This window comes from Rhinoraja longicauda, chromosome 8 (genome assembly GCF_053455715.1).
Source record: "Rhinoraja longicauda isolate Sanriku21f chromosome 8, sRhiLon1.1, whole genome shotgun sequence".
Taxonomy (NCBI): Eukaryota; Metazoa; Chordata; class Chondrichthyes; order Rajiformes; family Arhynchobatidae; genus Rhinoraja; species Rhinoraja longicauda.
In genome coordinates, this window is record NC_135960.1 from 50,618,171 (window position 1) to 50,639,648 (window position 21,478).

The 21,478-nt window shown below is 39.5% G+C and overlaps 1 protein-coding gene across 1 annotated transcript in view; it reads right to left on the reverse strand.

Moving 5' to 3' along the window:
• Window positions 1-21,478, reverse strand: part of ubr3 (ubiquitin protein ligase E3 component n-recognin 3) — a 170,469-nt gene that overhangs the window by 143,682 nt on the left and 5,309 nt on the right. The window contains exons 2-7 of the mRNA XM_078404621.1: window positions 15,502-15,641; window positions 11,985-12,152; window positions 10,942-11,085; window positions 5,307-5,347; window positions 2,301-2,367; window positions 612-742 (exon numbers count right to left, since the gene is read on the reverse strand). Coding sequence (XP_078260747.1) covers window positions 612-742; window positions 2,301-2,367; window positions 5,307-5,347; window positions 10,942-11,085; window positions 11,985-12,152; window positions 15,502-15,641 — 691 coding nt within the window. The remainder of the gene's footprint in view (window positions 1-611; window positions 743-2,300; window positions 2,368-5,306; window positions 5,348-10,941; window positions 11,086-11,984; window positions 12,153-15,501; window positions 15,642-21,478) is intronic.

Sequence of the window (21,478 nt, forward strand, 5' to 3'; positions counted from 1 at the left end):
ATCAAGTCTAAAAGGCTGCAATGTACACAAATGGAAGACAAACAAACAACTGCAGATGCTGGTTCATACCAAAGATAGATACAAACTGCTGGAATAACACAGCAGGTCAGGCATCATCTCTGTAGAAAAAGCATGGGTGGTTTCGAGTCGGGACCTTTCTTCAGTCTGAAGAAGGGTCCTGACCCGAAGCGTCACCCATTCTTTTTTTCCCAGAGATGATGCCTGACCCGCTGAGTTATTCTAGCACTTTGTGTCTATCTTTGGAAGATGAGCAGTTATTTCTCAAACTTACAATGGACCTCATTTAACCATCCTGGTTTCAGTCAGAGTGAGAAAGGGATGGAGATTAAAGTGACAAGTGGAAGCACAGGGTTGCTCCACAGAATGAACAATTTTGCTCTGAAAAGCAGTCACTCAATTTGCATTTACTTTTCCCATGCAAAGACCACATCATGAGCACTGAATGCAGTACACAAGATTAGAATCTTTGGACAGAATTTAGTTTCCTTTGTATTACCAACAACATCTTCAGAAATATGTCATGAATGTTTCTATATATTAAAAAGAATCTTGACAATTAAAAAAAGTTATTTGGTTTAGAATCTACATACCTTATAGTCCTGATCAGGCAACATGTTTAGTAGAAAGGTTACCATTTTCTGTGGAAATTCATATTTGACAGTCCAAAATAATATTTCTTCTAGAAAGCATTTATGCTTCAATATATCCATGATGGATGGATCTGAAATTAAACGCAAAATATGGATTTGTTAATTTAGCTGAATGGTGCCTAATAACTTCAAATTCACGTGTCAAATTCCATTTTAAATTGGTTTTACGATCATTGCTACTTAAAGATCAGAGATTAGTTCTAATTGTATCTCTCAGGTATTGACCGTACACTGTCTTATCCACAAGGTAAGACGTTGCAAGGAAACATCTGGTGGGGCACCCTTTGGTCATTTTCTGCAAGAACTCCCCACAGAAAATGCCTTGACAGCTAATCGGCCCCCTCGAGACTTAAAGGTCATCAAAACTGTCACAGAATTTCACTATATGCATGCCTGTGATATTCACAAATATTTTGTCTATTAGAAAAAAATCATACCATTAAATTTGAAAAAAGTATAAGCAGGTTGGTTTCTTTTCCAGCGTTATTCATCTCAACCAAAACTAATGGGCAGAAGCAATAATTGGGCACAGACCTAATAAAGTAAAAGGTCTACAGAATTGTGAGAAAATGAAAAGACCAAAGGACATTAATCAAGTTAAAAATAAACCGCTGTAAATACGTCACATTTGTGGATATATCTGATCTCGACAGATCGAACATGACAAAACAATGGGTGAAGTAAGAAAGGTTGGCACCCAAAATGATAGTCTGATCTTTCCGATAGATATCACTTGAGCCACTAAGTAGTTTCTGCACCTACTGCTTTTCTCCAGGCTTTCTGCAGCTTTGGCTAAAACCTCTTCAAACATTGCTAAAGTTGGAGATCAATATTTGAAATGGTGAATATTTAAGAGAAAGATGACCTATTGTTCTTGAAGTTTTTATTTTGATGTATTGGAACAGTGCACACTACCACTGATATCCCATTGAGAAGGATAGCTTGTGAAAAAGTCTTGGGATGCACATGCAAGCGGTTTATATCGTTAATGTGCTTTTGGCTTCCCCAATCTGAAGGCAAATACACCATAACCAGTTGTGCAATGTATTTGTTTTGAGAAGCACTGATAAATTGCTGTGCATGAATGAACAAGTACGGAATATGAGTAAGCCACTCGGGCCTTCAAGCCTGCTCTGACATTTCATAGATCCTGACTCATGTGGTTAAAACCTCAATTCTGATTTACCTTCCTCCTGCGTAGGAAAATAACTGCGGATGCTGGTACAAATCGAAGGTATCACAAAATGCTGGAGTAACTCAGCGGGTCAGGCAGCAAGAAGAAGGGCCTTGACCTGAAACATCACCCATTCCTTCTCTCCAGAGATGCTGCCTGACCCGCTGAGTAATCCCTTCCTCCTGCTGTAACCTTCATACCTTATTATGTATGTATTTATGTATGTAAATATCAATGGTTTGACAACCTAATTATGCTTTTCACATCTTTAAGGCTGAAACATAAAGATGCCATTTTTGAGAGGCAATTAAAGTTAATTATACTATATGAAAATATAACCCAGCAAGCAATGTATTTTTCAATGTACGAAGCATGACCGACAAAGGGCGAGTCCTTGCAATGAATTTCACAGAATCTCCACTTTTAGCATCAGCAATAAGTTGTTTCAAAGGTACCTTTGGTGCTATTACAGAGTTTGACCCTCTTCCGTTTGCCAACTCCTTGACTGCCAACCTGCTCCTCCTGAAAAAAATGAAGTGCTGTCTGTTCATAAAAAGTTAACTCATGATCTTTAGTTGAATCATATTTCCTAACCACAGTAGTTATTGGTTACACAAGGAAGTGTGGATGCTGGAATTTTGAGCAGAACACAAAGTGTGTGCAGCTCAGGCAACATCTGTGAAGGGAAGGACAGGCAACCTTGAAGAAGGGGCCTAGCTAGAAATGTCACCTGCCCATTTCCTCCACAGACACAGTCTGATCTGCTGAATTCCTCCTACGCTTTGTGTTTTGCTGTGGTTATAGGTTTCCTTGTGAAAGATAAAAAAATAACAATAATGTATCTTCCAAACCTTCGATGCAATGAAAAAAATTATGGCTTAATAAAATTAAAATGTTTTTCCTTTAGTGTTTGAGATTGTATTTCACAGTTCCAATCATTTATAATTAGGTCCGTTGGTTGGTAGAAATCAAGTCACATTCAGTTCTTACAAGCCGTACATATGGGATTTTGGTTGTTTTCTCCAATCCTGTATATTTTTTAATCACAAAATTACAAATGATTGACTTCTTTCAGTTCATTGCATCTCCAAATTGAAGGACTATGTTTCCAGCTGTTATAAATTGTATCACATATTCTCAGGTGAGACTTAATTTTTTTGGAAAGGTCGCATTTTATACGAAATGGCAAGCAAAGAGCCTGTCCAATCAAATAGATATTAAGATCCAATGACATTATTTACATAGTGCACTTAAGAAAACATCCTTCCCCCAACCGATCTGTACACTTGCAAATATCCCCCCCCCCTTCCAAGTCTTAGAACATAATGACTTGGAAATGTATACGTACTGTTCCATCATTCATGCTGGGTCTGTTAACCCTTACTCACAGCATTATCATATATCATCATATATATACAGCGCGGAAACAGGCCTTTTCGGCCCACCAAGTCCGCGCCGCCCAGCGATCCCCGTACATTAACACTATCCTACACCCACTAGGGACAATTTTTACATTTTACAATTTTACATTTACCCAGTCAATTAACCTACATACCTGTACGTCATTGTGAGAGTATCTTCACAAGAAGGATTACAATGATTCTCAAAGGTGGTTCAGAACATGCAATATATGTTGGCCTTCACAGTGACATCAACATCCCATATACAATTAAAAAATAAACATTTATTCATTTGCTACTGGTGGGATCTTTCTTTGCACATATTGTCTGTTAAGCTGCCTTTCAGTACACTCAAAATCAACAGTTATAAAGTACTTCAAGACAAGTAAAAATACTAGGCTTCTTCTGCAATATTTTTCATTTTCACATTGTAATTTTCAAATGCTAATTCGTTTTGCCACCATATATTATACATTAACATACAACAAGCACTTTTCTATACTTTGGGCAGTAGGATTAAAGCGTTATGAAAATGTTTTTCTATAATAAGACGAACAATCCATCAGCAAACACAAATATACCACACTCTAGAAATATACATCTTTAGGCTTCAACTCGAGTAACATTTTAATGTGGATAAGTGTGAGGTTATCCACTTTGGTGGTAAGAATAGGAAGGCAGATTATTATTTGAATGGTGTCAAGTTAGGAAAAGGGGACGTACAACGTGATCTGGGTGTCTTAGTGCATCAGTCACTGAAAGGAAGCATGCAGGTACAGCAGGCAGTGAAGAAAGCCAATGGAATGTTGGCATTCATAACAAGAGGAGTTGAGTATAGGAGCAAAGAGGTCCTTCTGCAGTTGTACAGGGCCCTAGTGAGACCACACCTGGAGTACTGTGTGCAGTTTTGGTCTCCAAATTTGAGGAAGGATATTCTTGCTATTGAGGGCGTGCAGCGTAGGTTTACTAGGTTAATTCCCGGAATGGCGGGACTGTCCTATGTTGAAAGACTGGAGCGACTAGGTTTGTATACACTGGAATTTAGAAGGATGAGAGGGGGTCTTATCGAAACGTATAAGATTATTAAGGGGTTGGACATGTTAGAGGCAGGAAACATGTTCCCAATGTTGGGGGAGTCCAGAACCAGGGGCCACAGTTTAAGAATAAGGGGTAGGCCATTTTGAACAGAGATGAGGAAAAACTTTTTTAGTCAGAGAGTTGTGAATCTGTGGAATTCTCTGCCTCAGAGGGCAGTGGAGGCCAATTCTCTGCATACATTCGAGAGCTAGATAGAGCTCTTAAGGATAGCGGAGTCAGGGGGTATGGGGAGAAAGCAGGAACGGGGTACTGATTGAGAATGATCAGTCATGATCACATTGAATGGCGGTGCTGGCTCGAAGGGCCGAATGGCCTACTCCTGCACCTATTGTCTATTGTCTATTTGTCTAATAGATGGTCAAAATGATGCGTATCAATATCTAAAATGTTCTAAAAGACCACACTAGAAAAGATCACCATCCCATGATTACCAGAGTTAAGTTTAACCTTTTATCTATGAAAAGGTCAATTATCTGACATCCTCTTTCCACAGATGCTGCCTAACTTAACGAGTATCTCCTGCATTTTCATCATCAGTTGTATTTTATTTCAGTATCACTTAATTGTCCAATGGTTTTGAAGTTAACAATAATAATTTCATTTTTTTCATTAACACAAATTAAATTTGACTGAACAGGCTTCCACATCAGGAAACAGAGGAAGTCTATCAGAGTCACACAGAAACAAAAAAATGGATGAAAATTTGTCACATCAACAATCACTCAATAGAAAGTTTTGTTAAAATTGTGAATTTCCTTAATCGCAATTATCTTGAGGCAGATTGCTTGTTTAGTGTCATTTAATCTAATGTACTGAAACATTTCAAAATAATTTCACGGAGGACTCTTAAAATGATTTCAAGGAAAAGTCGAGGTTGCCGAGCCTGAATTTGAACATGGGGGTGAATTTGAAATGGAAAGTGACCAATGCCCCCCCTATTTTTTTTAATAAATTTAAACTCACCTCGTCAGAAGAGTCCATCTGCCCGGTTCCCGTTGTTGCACCTTTAAGGAGAAAAATATAGTGGAAAATTGGCTTTATTGTTTGATGAAACAAGATGAGGAAATCTTTAGCATATTTCAGCACTCTTGAAGGTGGCGTGCTTTTACAAATCAAGAAAAGTGTTTGTGGAGAGACAGAGTCAGCAGATGCGGTAGTGTACAGCAAATAAAAACTGCTCGAGGAAATCAGCAAGTTGAGCAGCATCCATGAAGGCAAAGGGAGCTCCTGCATCAGGACTATAAGTGAAAAGGGAAAAAATCCAGCCAAGTGGAGAGGGGCAGAGGTGGAGTTTGGAGGCAACAACTGGGTGACAGATAGAGAGAGATAAAGAGAGGGAAATGAAGATGGAGCCAGGTCGGAGGGTTGAGGTAAAGACAGAGGCTGGAACGTGATAAAGAGTTTGCAGGGGTTGTAACATAATAAGTAAGGAAGGTGAGAAGTGGAACCAGATACGGGAGGGATAATGGGCAGACTGCACTTGATAGGGGAAGAAAGAACCAGTGGATCAGAAGGAAAGGAGCATGGGGAATGAATGGTACTTGAAATTGCTAAATTCAATGTCAAGTCTATTAAAATTATACTATTAAATAGAAGAGAACCAACAGAAGTCAGCCATAGTTATTCTAAAACCCTGTGCTTATGCCTTAAACAGAGCAGAAATTTGATATTCAAACAGTTTATTATCAAGTATCACCTTTGTTCATTAACTTTGACATTCTGGCCTTCAATCACAGTGAGGAGGGGACTGGAGGAGACTCACTGTGATGGATGTTTCTTTTTGTTTTGTGTTTTGTGTTGGTTGGGGTTGTGTAATTTGCTTATTTTATTGCTCTATTGTTGGACTGTGGGTGGCGAAGATATTGTAGTGGCCTGGCGGAGGCCAGAGAAAAGGCAAGACGCCAGGCAGTTTTAGGTAAGGTTCTTTATTAGGCTGTGAGCTCCTGCTCACAGCGTAGTCCACCTAGGGATGAGCCACGCCTCCCCACGGGCTGGCTTTTAACCCCTTACGCCTGTCCGTCACGTAACGAGGGGGCTGACCCAAGGAGTGGCCTGATCCGCCACAATATCCTGAATCCTGAAGTGTGTGTGTGTGCATAGTATGCTTCAGCGAGTAGCTTCATTTTTTTAAACTTTAGGCTAGTGCAAACAAACACACTTTAATATATTGACCAATGACTCAGTCATTAGCAATACTGCTTTTGACTCAGAAAGCCATGGATTCAAGGCCTGTTCGGGAGTTTCAAACCCATAAAACTAGGCTGATAGTTTCACGGGGTGCCAAAGAAACAGTACTACAATCTTGGATATGGTTCTCAGATCAGATTCAGGTTAGTTTACTGTCATATCCAGTATGGTATAATGAAATTCCTTGTTTGCATGAATCTCGGAGTAAGCACTATACAGACAGTAAGGAAACTTAAAACAAGTACAAAAACAGAATGGTGCAAGAATGTAGCTCAAAAGAATATTAAAGAACAATAACAGAAAAACAGACTGAAGTAGAGTTAAAAGTACGAGCACGTGACAGCATTTCCTGGGATGGGGTGTGAAAAAGGTCTCTGGTCCGAAGTCGGCCAGCAGTGGGGGAGAAGACGTGGACTCAAACAGGCGCAGATGCTGGAAAAATGCATAGAACACAAAGTGATTGAGTAACACAGCAGACCAGGCAGCTTCTCTGGAGGACATGGATATTTTAGGTTATTATTATTATTATTATCCCCGCTCATCACCAAAGTCACGGGACTTGGAGTCAGCACTCATCTCTGCAACTGGACCTCGACTTCCTGACTGGCAGACCCCAATCAGCGAGGATAGGGGACAAATCATCCTCTCTATAATCCTGAACACTGGTGTACTGCAAGGATGTGTTCTCAGCCCCCTTCTTTACTCCTTGTACACCCACGACTTTGCAGCTATGTACAAATCTAATTCAAATGTACAAATTCGCAGACGACACCACCAATGTTGACCAGATATCAAATAATGAGACGGAGTACAGGAAGGAGATTGAGAACCTCGTGTCCTGGTATCGAGTCAACAACCTTTCTCGCAATGTCAGCAATACAAAGGAGATAGAGATAGACTTCAGGAAGTGAAGCGGTACACATACCCAAAGGTAATAGAGGAGCAAGATAGACCATTCGACTCTAAAAACCGTAGTAGGTCATGGGTAAATTTCAGCGCCATGTTAGTAGGCAGATTCTGTGTGATAGACTGGGCAGTGTTCATAACTCTCTGCGATTTCTTCGTATATAAAATGTTTGCAAACAATTATTTTTGTTCAACTTCTTGGATAAGTTGATAGTTGACATTTATAACTATTTCTTGAAGAATTGCTGATTCGAGATCTTTAAACTTTGGTTGTTACTGATTGAATATTTGCACTAGAGATCCACTCTGTATCAGGCCAATTGATCATATTTAATGAACTGTTCTTTGCTTTCTCTGTTAATTTTAATTTCACCTCCACCTCACCTCAGCTGCGGCTTGCCTGCAGTCCGTCTGTCTTTTGTGTTGTTTGTTGTTTTTGTATGAATTGTAGTTTTAATATGGCGTAGTGTTTGTATGTTATGTTTGGGGGAGGGGGTGGGAGGGAACGGGAACTGTAAAAAATTCTCTCTCCCGAACGGAGACGCGACCTTTGTTTCTGTGTCGTGTCTCCGTTCCCGCTGCGGCCTACCACCGGCCATGCACCTGGGACCACCTGGGGCTCTGGTTCGGAGAAAAAGGATGGGTGATGTTTCAAGTTGGGACTCTTCTTCAGACAAGGGGGGGAAGGTGAAGAGCTGGTATAAATCAGAAACTGATCTTTTCATTGGTTAGCTGATATGCAAAACAGTGCAACCCTTTATATCTCGCACACAAAATGATGTAAATCTTACCATGAATGACAGAAATAAAAAGTGTTATCCTTGTTTATGAAGTTCATTTCTGAATGATTTAAAATTGAAGGGGGTTGGTGCAATATACTGCTCACCCACAAATGTGTTGTTGTGAAATATTCACATTTGAAAAATCCATAAATCACACAAAGAAAAAGGTGCCTATGTTATTTGACCAACTTATCGGTTGAATTTAAATAAGACATTTTTACAGGTTGTAGGGTAGTGGGTAAGGATCATGTTAATGCATGTAACTCATTTTTCACAAAAGTGAGGGTTTGCACTATATTGCACCGACCCCCTCAATGTTAAATTCAAAACTGAATGTTAAATTCAAAATTAAACTATGGTAGCAGTGTACATTATTCATGTCTAAAGCTAGCACTTCTGTATCAGTGTATGCATTACATTTTCTTACACTAATATAGAATGAAAAGAATGAAAAAATATCTTGACGTGTTCATAGTTATTTTATTCACAATATCAGGATTTCTGGAAATAAGTTTGATGTTACTGATTGCGAATGTGTATGGGTAGGCCCTAATGAAATGTATGTGAGGGAACAGTGATCATGATAGGGAGAACCATGTGCATGACTGAAAATATATATATATATATATATAGAAATCAAAGTTGCTTCTGATCCATGAAAAGGAACTTTGAGATCGATTTATCTCTATCTTGCCTCTCACACACAAACATATATGTGTGTCTGTGTGTGTATAATAAGTTAAATTTGTGCAGTGTGTATGTTTGAGCAATACAAGGGAAACTGCACAAAAGAGGGGGCTGGGGAGGATGGATGGGAGGGAAATGGGCAGAAACAGTAAGAAATAATAAAATCAGAGAAATTAGCAGTGGGAAAACATTTAAAAATAAAAATAACAATAAAATGTGAGTTGAGAGATGAGATATTTTCTGCATTTTAATGGTATCATCACACATACTGTTCCCCCACAACACTGATTACACTTCGAGAGGCACAACGAACAGCTGGTTTTGCCTACTAAAATGCCGGACTATACTTCAGTATACCCGATTTCGACGGAGTGGTCCATCTTGCTCCTCTAGTATCTTTGCACATACACCAATTTGCATTGACAGCGCCAAAATAGAGATGGTTGAAAACTTCAAATTCTTAGGAATAAATATCGGCAACAACTTCTCCTGGACCACCCATATTGAAGCAACAGCCAAGAAAGCACACCAATGCCTCTACTTCCTGAGAAGGCTTAGGAAATTCGATATGTCCCCAACAGCTCTCACCAACTTCTACAGATGCACCGTAGAAAGTTTTTTTATCGGGATGATTCACAGCATGGTTTAGGAACAGCTCCATCCAAGACCGCAAGAAATTGCAACGAATTGTGGACGTAGAACAGACAGTCACACAAACCAACCTCCGTTTGTTTTATACCTCACGTCGTCTTGACAAGGCCAGCAGCATAATCAAGGACGAGTCACACCCTGGCCACTCCCTCCTCCCATCGGGCAAAAGGTACAGAAGTGTGAAAACGCACACCTCCAGATTCAGTTTCTTCCCCGCTGTTATCAGGCAACTGAAATATCCTGCCACAACTAGAGAGCAGTTCTGAACTACTATCTACCTCAATGGATATTCTCAGACTATCTTTGATTGGACTTTACTTGCTTTATCTTGCACTAAACATTATTCATGCTATTCCCTTTATCATGTATCTGTACACTGTGAATGGCTCGATTGTAATCATGAATTGTCTTTCCATTGACTGGTCAGCACACAACAAAAGCACACAACAAAAGACAATAAATAAACTATCATCACGTGTATCGAAGTACAGTGAAAAGCTTTTTACTGTGTGCTATCCAGTCAGCGAAGACTATACATGATTACAATCAAGCCATCCACAGTGTACAGATAGAGAATAAAGGAGATAATGTTTAGTGCAAGATAAAGTCCAGTTAATTCCAATTAAAGATAGTTCAAAGGTCTCCGATGAGGTAGACGGAAGGTCAGGACCGCTCTCTAGTGACAGTTGAATTGTAACTAAAAGTTAATACGCACAGTATTTTCCCAAGTTAGAGAAGGTTAACACTGGAGGACATAGATGTAAGGTGAAAGGGGAAACATTTGAAAGGGACCTGAGGGGCAACATTGCCACTTAGGGAATAATGGGTATATGGAAAGAGCTGCCAAAGGAAGATGTAGAGGCAAATACAATGGCAACATTGAAAAGACATTTAGACGTACATGGATAGGCAAGGTTTTTAGAGGGATATGGGCCAAATGCAAGAAAATGGGACTACCTCAGGTAAACAACTTGTTGGGCATGGATGGGTTCGGCCAAATTCCCATTACCGGGGTGTATAAGCTCCATGACTCTATAATTTCCTTTCCTCAATATCAAAAAATAATATGGACACTATGTCCAAGACAAAGATAACAACATTTACAAACAAGATTTTAACTCCTACAAATGACCTATTCTTGATCACTTGAGACAACACAATTAAATCAAACAGGTTTATACATAACTAAGTCATTTTTAGAAGCAATTGTAGATTGTACAGTTAATCTGTAATATTACATCTTACATTAAGCTGATAGTACACTTTAACAAACATAAACTTAAGATTCCAGAAAATAAAGGATGCTCTTTCCTTTGACAAATTCCTATCAAACAGGATAACCTTGTGGTACAATACATTATGAAACTTTCAAACATGTTACTTACCCAAAATAGTCACATTACTTGCCCCTGCCATTTGATCCAGCACAGATGTCACAGACCGTTCCTCAGATGAAACTAATCCAGAACCTTTTAATGCTGCGAGATACTTGTCATGATTTTTCTTTGCAAATGTCTTTTCTCCATTGCCTTAAGAGAGAGACAAAATAGGGACTTTTCAGCCAACTAAAAGTTTAACAGCATTTTAAAAGTATTTCAAGAAACCCACTCTGCAGGCTACCACGATCCAAAAGACTATAAAGTGCTGGAGCAACTCAGCAGGTCAGGCAGCACCCCTGGAGAACATGAATAGGTGGCATTATGGATCAAGACCCTTCTTCAGACTGATTGTAGGGAGGGGGGGAAGAAAAGAATGTCTCCTGCCGAGTTACTCCAACACTTTATTTCCTTTTTTGTGTATTAACCAGCGTCTGCAGTTCCTTATTTCTACATTACCACCATCCAATATAGTAATAACACAGTGGGCATCATTTACCCATGCAAGATGCAATTAAAATAACTGCTCAGTCAACATTCAATAATACTCCATTTGATTGTTTGGACATTCGGGTTGGAACCACTCAGTAAATGTTTTTCTTGAACGCTCGAAGGTCTAGCTTTTACTTTCTAAATGACAGTGTGCTTTCAATAACTCAATCACCTGACTAAAAATCAGCCAATCAGCATGCTTTACTAATTAATGAGACCTTTGAGTAAATCAATATTCTTCATATCCATTTTTCCAACAAAATCGCACCTCACAGATAATTTGGAGCATATTCCTACGTTGTACAAATAGTCCCTACCTAAGCAATTTAAGTATACGTCAAAATTTCCAAAGAGCCAACTTTGGCAGCATTACCACAAACTAAATACTACATTCTTACTTACCACGTCGTCATTAGTTATTTAATAACAGTTTAAAAAATGCATGTCAATATATATTTGAGATTTTCCATTACAAATGCAAAGAGCTGCAAAATCCCTTCAGTCAATTGCATTTTTAAAAAAGCTAATTATTTTCAGACTATTTAACAAAGCAGACTTACAAAAGTCACCAGTGCTTAGATCTTTATATATCTGATGATTACCCAGAACTCTTGTCAGGATAGATCGCATTGCCCCACCCATTTTGGTGAGATCTTCTAAAAGAGAAATGAGGGGTTCCATCTGTTGAAGTGTTTTTTGGAGGTCTCTCTCAGTTGATGGATCAGAAACTGTAGAAATAAACATAAAAGAAGATATTTTTAAATGAATTAATACACGTGTCATGGTATCGCCAAAAAAAACAAACAAGCAACTTGACCATCATAAATTTGCAAATGGTTAATGCAAAAGCAATGCAGTAAAGCTTCGATAACCAAGCATCCTTGCGACTTTAGTGATATCAGAAAAGCAGATTTTCCAGTCTATTGAATATTATTAATTTCAAAGGAGAGGACAACATTATTTTCATTATTTTTACATGTTACACGAAAGTATAATACATTTTCCAGTGAACCCAATAAATTTAAAGAACCAGGAAAGATGCAAATTCCCCAGACCCAGCCTAAGGCCAAGAACGTACTCACATTGCTAACTCCTGGTGTCAAGACCTCAACTTCAATCCTAGCCACACAGGGCCATTGTCTAGACCTCAGACTCAGGGACACCCAGTTTAATTTCTGGAATATCGAGCAAGGCAGATGCTGGACAATCAGGATTTCAAAAAAACTGACGCCAAACATCAGGATTATCACAGTTTTAATATCAATCAAAATGTGCATGTTTTACAATGCACATTACTGGAATCATCACTAGTATCTGAAAAAGCAAGCGTTTGCAAATAATTCACATTCAATGTTCAGTCAGCACCATGCCTTTTGACATTCCTCCTCCCTTCCAAACTCTCCCCTCCCCCCTCCCCCCCCTCCCCCCCTTCCCCCTCCCCATTTCCCCCACTACCCAACCCCTCTATCACCTTCCCAACATCTATTTCCCTTTCTCGGGAATAATGTTTCACTCCTCTCGTTATTTTACAGCCTTTTTATCTTCTTTTCATCTCTGGCCTTTGTCCACCTGTCTGCCAATAAAAACTTGCCAGCACTTGCCAGGCTTTATCCCACCCCAACCTCTTTTCCAGCTTTCTCTCCCCACTACAATTAATCTGAAGAAGGGTCCCGACACAAAATGGTGTTCATCCATGTCTTCCAGTGATGATGCCTGGCCCAGATTTACTCCAGCACTTTTGTTTTGCAATTAGGAAGGCTAGCTTATTTCTTTTTCCTCCCAAGTCAATGAATTTATGGGTATCTACAATATATAACAGAGATTAACAAATTCAGAACAGAGCAAAGTTTGTGACTCCAACACAGTACATTGAACCATATGTGATTTTAGTCCAAACCCTTTCTAAGGTATATTAAGCAAGAGGAAAAAATACATTGATGAACTTTTCCTTCACAGACGTCATCATGTTACAGTATTATTTTAAAAACCATACCCAAAATATTTCACCATGGCAGTTATTATCTTATACATACCAGGAAGTTACAACAAAGAAAAAAGTGGCAAACTCATCTTACCAGTGCTCCCCTTTAGACAACACTCATAAGGATGATCAATGAATTTCATATTACAATAAATACCCGTCAAATTATTTCCTGATAATTCCTGAGATCCAGGGGTCCGTTAGCTACAAACCACAAGGGATTCTTGGATTGGCAACTCCACAAATCCTGAAGACACATGAAGGCCAAGGTCCAACAAAACACCTGTGATCTAAAGAACAAATTGTGGGTGAAAAAAAATGCTGGGGATCCTGCAACTCGCTTGGTCAAGATTGTCTGCAGCACAAATACCCAAGGGCCCTCCCTGCTGAGAGACAACGACAGAGGAAAGATTATCAAGAATAGAAGCTTTCTCTATTAAAATATCCACTGGAAAGACCATTTTAAAAAGGTTCAAAATGAGCCTCTTTTCATCATGTTCTTGATCCCATCCGACACAGTACCACATGGGTCAGTATTGCCCTGTGTCAAGTGAATATCAGCAAGGATTCAGAGGCAGATGGTATACATGGAACTGAACTTCACAAACAAATTCAGACTCATCAACTATGTCTGGGAAAAAAAGAACATACCTGGACCTCAGAGACACCGCAAAGATGACCATTTTCAAGGATGAAAATACATCTAATTTTGGTAACAGAGGATTTCCTATTTTCTGCCACAAGGAAATTAATTGCAATACTTCCATTCAGCTGCATCCACTCATTGCCCAAAGAGATGCTCCATTGTCAAATTCCAATGGTCACAATGGGGCAGAGGTGAATTGGACAGTACCCTAGCTTATGGAAGGACCATTCAGAAGCCTGATAACAGAGGGGAAGAAGCTGTTCGCGACTCTGGTGGTGCGCACTTTCAAGCTTCTGTACCGTATGCCCAACAGGAGCAGGGAGAAGAGGAATGACTGGCATGAAAAAGTTATTTGATTATGTTGGCTGCTTTCCCGAGGAAAAGTGGTGTAGATGGAGCCAATTGTGGGGAGTCTGGTCTGTGTGATGGACTGGGCAACATCTACAACTCTGCAATTTCTAAAAATGGCTTGAGGGCAATATCGTAGGTAGCAACTTGAGACTTTCAGAAGTCCTTCGGTAAGTGTAACATATGATACTTGTGCCAAGGTTCAGAGTGGGTAGAGGCTAAGGCAAAGTTGGGAGAATTAAGTGAAAGATGGATTCAGCACTTTGTGCTGGTAATAAATGAGAACTAGTGATTCCATAAAAAAGGCACAATAGACTTGATCTTCACCATGTGACAACTCCAAGAAAAATGCACAGAGCAGCATCAACCCCAAAACCCGGCCATTTTTACGTTCACAAAAGTTATTTTATGTTGTTGATCATCAGGGAATGAGAAGAATCTTCAAATTTGGCTGCTCTCAGAAATTTATTTACACTATATACCTACATGATAGCATGCAAGCTGTAATTGCACTCAAATGATGTACCACAAATACAACACGGGGCATTGTTGGGGTTAAGCAAGAGTACGCCAATGTCTCCAATACCTTTCCCAAGCTTTATCACTACAATATTAAATCTAACTTTGAACAAAGTTCCCATCAGCAAAATGGAAGGGAAACGGTTCAAACTATGTTGCCTCCACTTCGGAACCAAAACCATGCCAGCCTTAGTAATTCATAGTTATCGAACACAGAAACAGGCCCTTGGGCCAACCAAAATGCCTTCTTAAACTAGTTATTATTTTTCCCTTGTTTGAACATTTACTCTTTCAATTATTCTTCACTCTGTTCCCACTTTACCACTCTGACTCCACTGCAGTTTCCTTTCCTTATTCCCCAAACTGAAGTCATTGAATATCTTTTGCATTGTTTACTACATTTCCAAGCTGTATGTAATCTGCACAGTCATGTCTTACATCTCAGGTCATTAATACGGAGTCCATCCTATCCAGATCATATGACTTTTCTATTTTGAGTGTTGCCAACCTTTTAAAATATATACACTATTTTTATACTAATGCAAAAAACAGAGGCACGTGTATAATAAGACACAGGCCATACCTGGTTCACTATAGCCATCCCGTAAATGCTGAACAAGACGAAGAATAACTCGAGGGAGTATATGTTCCGACATCATCATCAACTCATTAGGAACAGAAGGAATATTGGAACTTGATGTGGATCGATGCCTTTTACAAAACCTGCAAAAAATTCCAAAACATTGTTGGTTTGTAAGGTGAGAAATGTATATGCATAAAATTAAACTTTCCAACGCTGCAAAAAAATTCCTGGTCTTCCTATGTTTTTGAAGATGATCAATAAATAATGCTACTTTTCTTCTCAACGGGTAAGAAATAGGAATAGAAAACCGTACACACTTTACCACACAATAATTTAATGGCTGATCACATCTTCACCTCAGCTCTTCTCTCCCCTCTATTTCTCATAATGCTTGAATTCCTGACAGACCAAACATCTCTCTGCTGTGATCTTGAATATATTCTTGAATCAACTTCCACAACTCTTTACATTAAATTAAAAAGATTTGCGATTTTCTGAATACAAAAATTCCTCCTCTTTGCCTTAAATTCATTTTCAAAGGGTGAAATATTTTGGGTGTTAAAAGCCCATGCCAAGAAAACAGACATGCAGTTTGAATGAGAGTACAATTTTGGACTCAATACATGATTTAAATATCTGGATTAGAAAGAAAGAACAAATCAACACTTCTGTGCTGAGGGACTGAAACATTACCTTGGGAGTGCTTGATGCTGACATTTATCAAAGTCTGGAAAATGCTCTACTTATTTCATTCCTATTACCTTGATGGAATTTCCATTTTTAAAAACTTGAGTAAAAACACAAAAAATGCAGTGGGGTCAGGCAACATCTATGGAGAGAATGGACAGACGAAGGTTCGGGTCAGGACACTTCTGCAAAGTGATTGGAGTAGGGGGAAGAAAACTCCTCTACATCCCCTCCTGACTGATTGAGTTACAGTCTTTTGAAGTAGGCCATATATATTGGTTGGTGCTGTTCTCAACATGTTTCTTAAAATTATTACAGTGTAAAAGATCCCTCCATGGACCATTGCAACTACATAGAAAAAGCCAAGCATTAAACATAAAGGTTGCAGAACAAATTGGCTTTATAAGCAGCGATACAGAGTATTAAAATAAAGACATTATGCTGATAATTCATAAATTAAAGAACTGGCTTCTGCTGACGTTGTGCATCAGATTCTGGGTAGCACACTTTAGTAAGTATGTTAGGATCTTCTGAAAGGTACAGGGAACATTTAGTCAAATTTTGCCATAGATAAAGATCTTCAGTTACAATGATGGAATTTATAAAAATTTGGAATCATTGTTCTTACTGATAGATGACTGTCTTCAATATAAGAGGTCCTAAAATGTGCAAATGTAAAGAAACTGCTTGCATCAGCAAAAGTGCAATATTGAAGACATGAATTTATGATGAACAGCAGAAGAACATGAGATTTTTTATTTCCTTCTTACCCATCTGGTTGATATGTAAAAAGACTGACAATTGATGAAAACAGATTCAATAAAAATTTAACCAAAGAAATTGAGTATATACATCTACAAAAGGACAGGCAAGGGTATTAGTGGCGGGTCAAGGGAAGGAGGATGGAATAAAAAGGAAAGAGAATATTTCCTTTTTAAATAGTAATCCTCTAATTTCCAGTAAACCCGTTCAGTGTCAAGAGAACAGCAGCAACTCGCACCCAGGTGTGCAAACAGGTTGTGGGAAATATCACCCTGGTGAGTGAACCGGACGGGAGGGCGGGATACAGGAGCCTGTGTCCCAAGCCCAGTATGTGAGCAAAACTGGCTAAGGTGCATGGGAATCAAGACCCAGTGTGCCAGATGCCAAACCATTGGATACTGGATTAGCTGAACCTTACTGTAAGTGGGATGCTGTTCATGGAACCAACATAATCATAATGGGTTGAATGTCGTAGCGTTCTTTACGATTGACAGCACTGTGAGAAATGGAAATATTTAATTTTAATTATACAACAGCAATTAATAAGGAGACCATAAAGTGATCTTCCCAAAAGTGTATTTTGTCATTTCTGGCCAGTAATAATTTAACAATAACCGTTAATTGAGACATATAGATCTTCTATAAAAGATAAGCCCAATAGACTATGCTTGGCCATACATTCTGAGCACTTAAATATTTTGCTCATGCAGATGCCAGCAATCGTATATAGCATCGTACAGAATCCAATGACTGAAGGGAAAGTCCAACTGCTGTATTCAGCTTAAATGAGCACATCGCATCCCCTCAGCAAACTCTTGATTTCAGAATGCAATAACACACAAGCATTCCTCACTTTCATCATGCTCCTAGATCATCGTTCCCAGCAATTTGTGTCATTCCAATCCTTTATTTGTCAATTGTCATGCTCGATATTCTCTTTGATTTAGCACTCACATAGGCATATCACTTACCCCTATAACGCAGTTTTCTTTTAAGAACATAAGATAGGAGTGGACCATATTACCGATCTAATCATTTGCCCCATCCACTTTCCTGTCTCATCCCAATTACCCTCAATTCTCTATAAGACCAATAATCAATAGGCATATTAGATATGCTGTACAATGAATACTACCCTCAATGATCTCCAGAGTCATACGTGGTTCCACAGCAATTCTTTGTTTGAGTTCTTACCCCACTCTAAAACTTCAATATGTAGATAGGGTCATCAGATCTATGCAGGGAACATTGAATTGCTGTGGGTACTATCTTTCTGATGGGTTATCAAACCAAGGATCCGTCTGTCTCCGTGGCACAAATCAAAAGAATTCCAAAATCTCAATGCAAAAACCCTAATTCTCAAATAGCAAGACTGAAACAGATTACCTGATGTATTTCCTCACATGCACGAACTGATTGCTCAGTTTCTTTGCTGATTTCTAATCAATGCAATGACCTGAGTATAGAGAGAACTGCAGACCGTGAAATCACTTTCTTTTACCTTAAAATTGCCACCTATTGCCAAACCATTCATGTTTTTATTACCTCTGAACGACATTTTGCAAGCTTTCATCATTCATAGGTTTACATTTATGCACTGCAAACCTTTTCTAATGTGGAACGTTTGCTTTCGATTACCAAATAACCCAGAAACTGATCGATTTTTTTACAAAATGGATCCTGCCGTAAGCAATGACAATTTCTATCCACCTATCTCTACACTCAATGGCATTACCATTGTTTAAAGAATCACAATGACACAGTTACATTCTCTCTGTGACCAAGTAGATTTTACGCAGTTAGAAATTGGTAGATACCAATGTGGGCATCACGGAGATGTAGCTGAAAGAGGGTCAGAGCCTAGAGATGAATATCCAAGGTTACACATCCTATCAAAAAGACAGGCAAGTGGGCAGAGTGGGTGGGTGACTCTACTGGCAAGGAATGAAATTCAGTCCTTAGCAATGGGCAACTTAGGGTCAGAATATATACGGGTCAGAAGATATGCAAAAGAGGTAAGAGTCCTTGTGGGTAGAGCTAAGAAACTGCAAGGGTAAAGATACCCCTTATGGGAGTTATATTCAAGCCTCCAAACAATAGCTAGGATGTAGTGTACAAATTGCATCAGGAGATAAAAGCGGCATGTAAGAAAGGCAATGTTCCAGTGGTCATGGAGGATTTCAATACACAGGTAGACTGGGAAAATCAGGTTGGTATTGGATCCAAAGAGAAGGAATTTGTAGAGTGCCATCTGGAGAGATGGCTTCATAGAGCAGCTTGTAGTCGAGCCAATCATTGAAAAGGCAATTCTAGATTATTGTGTAACAAACCGGATTTGATTAGGCAGCTCAATGTAAGGGAACCCCGAGGTAGTGATTATAATATGATAAAATTCAACCTGCAGTTTGAGACGGCGATGATGAAATCAGATGTGTTGGTATTACTTGTTGAGTAAAGGTAACTACAAAGTTGATTAGAAAGGAATCCTAGCAGGAATGATGGTGGAGTTGCAATGACAGGAGTGTCTGCGAGTAATTCAGAAAACACAGCACCTTTTCATCCCAAAGAGGAAGAAAGATTCTAAGGAGAGAATGAGGCTACTGTGGCAGACAAGGGAAGAAAAAGACAACATAAAACTAAAAGAGAAGGCATGTAATATTGCAAAGATGAGTGGGAAGCTTGAGGCTTGGGAAGAAAAAAGATGGTAACTAAAAAGGCAATAAGGGGAGAAAATATGAAGGTAAGAGCCAATAATATAAGAGGACAGCAAATGTTTCTTCAGATATATAAAGAGTAAAAGAGAGGAAGATTGTACATTGGACACTGGAAAATTATGCTAAAGTAGTAATGTGACATAAAGAATTGAATATGTTTTTTGTGTCAATCTTCACAGCGGAAGACACCAGCAATGTGCCTAAAATTCAAGAGTCAAGAAGCAGAAGTTAGTGGTGTAGCAATTACTAAGGAAAAGGTGCTTGGGAAACTGTAAGGTCTGAAGGTGGATAAGTCACCTGGACCAGATGGACTACACCCCATGGTTCTGAAAGAGGTGGCTTTAGAGATTGTGTAGGCATTATTGCTGATCTTTTATGAATCACTGGAGTCAAGACTGGTACCAGAGGACTGGAAAATTGTAAATGTTACTCTGCTGTTCAAGAAGGGAATTAAACAAAAGAAGAGAAACTATAGGCCGGATTAGCATGATTTCAGTGGTTGGTAAGATTTTAGAGTCCGTTATTCAGGATGAGGTTTCCAAGTACTTAGAAGCACATGATAAAATAGGCCAAAGTCAGCACGGTTTTGTGAAGGGGAGATCTTACCTGATAAATCTGTTCTAATTCTTTGAGGAAGTAAATAGCAGGATAGACAAAGGAGAATCAGTGGATGTTGTTAAGCTGGATTTTCGTAAGGCATTTGATAAGGTGCCGCACGCGAGTCTGCTAAACAAGATGCAAGCCCATTGTGTTAGAGGGAAGATATTAGCATGGATAGAAGGTTGGCTGAATGGCAGAAGGCAAAGAGTGGAATGGGGGGCTTATTCTGGTTGGCTACGTGACTAGTGGCGTTCCGCAGGGGTTGGTGTTGGGGTTGCTACTCTTCGCGTTGTATATAAATGAATTGGATAAGGAAATTGATGGCTTTGTGGCCAAGTTTACAGATCATAAGTGATAGGAGCAGAATTATCCATTCGGCCCATCAAGTCTACTCCGCCATTCAATCATGGCTGAACTATTGAAGATAGATCCAAAAAGTTGGAGTAACTCAGGCAGTAACTCAGTAACAGACAGCATCTCTGGAGAGAAGGAATGGGTGACATTTCAGGTCGAGACCCTTCTTCAGACTGAAGTCACGGGAAAGGGAAACGAGAGATATAGAAGATGATGAAGAGAGATAAAGAACAATGAATGAAAGATATGCAAACAAATAACGATGATAAAGGAAACAGGCCATTGTTAGCTGTTTGTTGGGTGAAAATGAGAACCTGGTGCGACTTGGGTGGGGGAGGGATAGAGAGAGTGGGAATGCTGGGGTTACTTGAAGTTAGAGAAATCAAAATCAAAAATCAAAAGGGCGGTCACGGTGGCGCAGTGGTAGAGTTGCTGTCTTGCAGCAGCGCTGCAGGGCTCGATCCTGACTACGGGTGCTGTCTGTACAGAGTTTGTACGTTCTCCCCGTGATGTGCGTGGGTTTTCTCTGAGATCTTCGGTTTCCTCCCACCAAAGATGTACAGGTTTGTAGGTTAATTGGCTTGGTAAATGTTTAAAAAAATTGTCCCGAGTGGGTGTAGGATAGTGTTAATGTGCGGGGATCGCTGGTCGGCGCGGACCCGGTGGGCCGAAGGCCCTGTATCTCCAAACTAAAATTCATACCACTGGGCTGTAAGCTGCCCAAGCGCAATATGAGATGCTGTTCCTCCAATTTGCGTTTAGCCTCACTCTGACAATTGAGCAGACCAAGGACAGAAAGGTCAGTGTGGGAATGGGAAGGAGAATTAGAGTATTTAGCAAACGGAAGATCACGTAGGTTC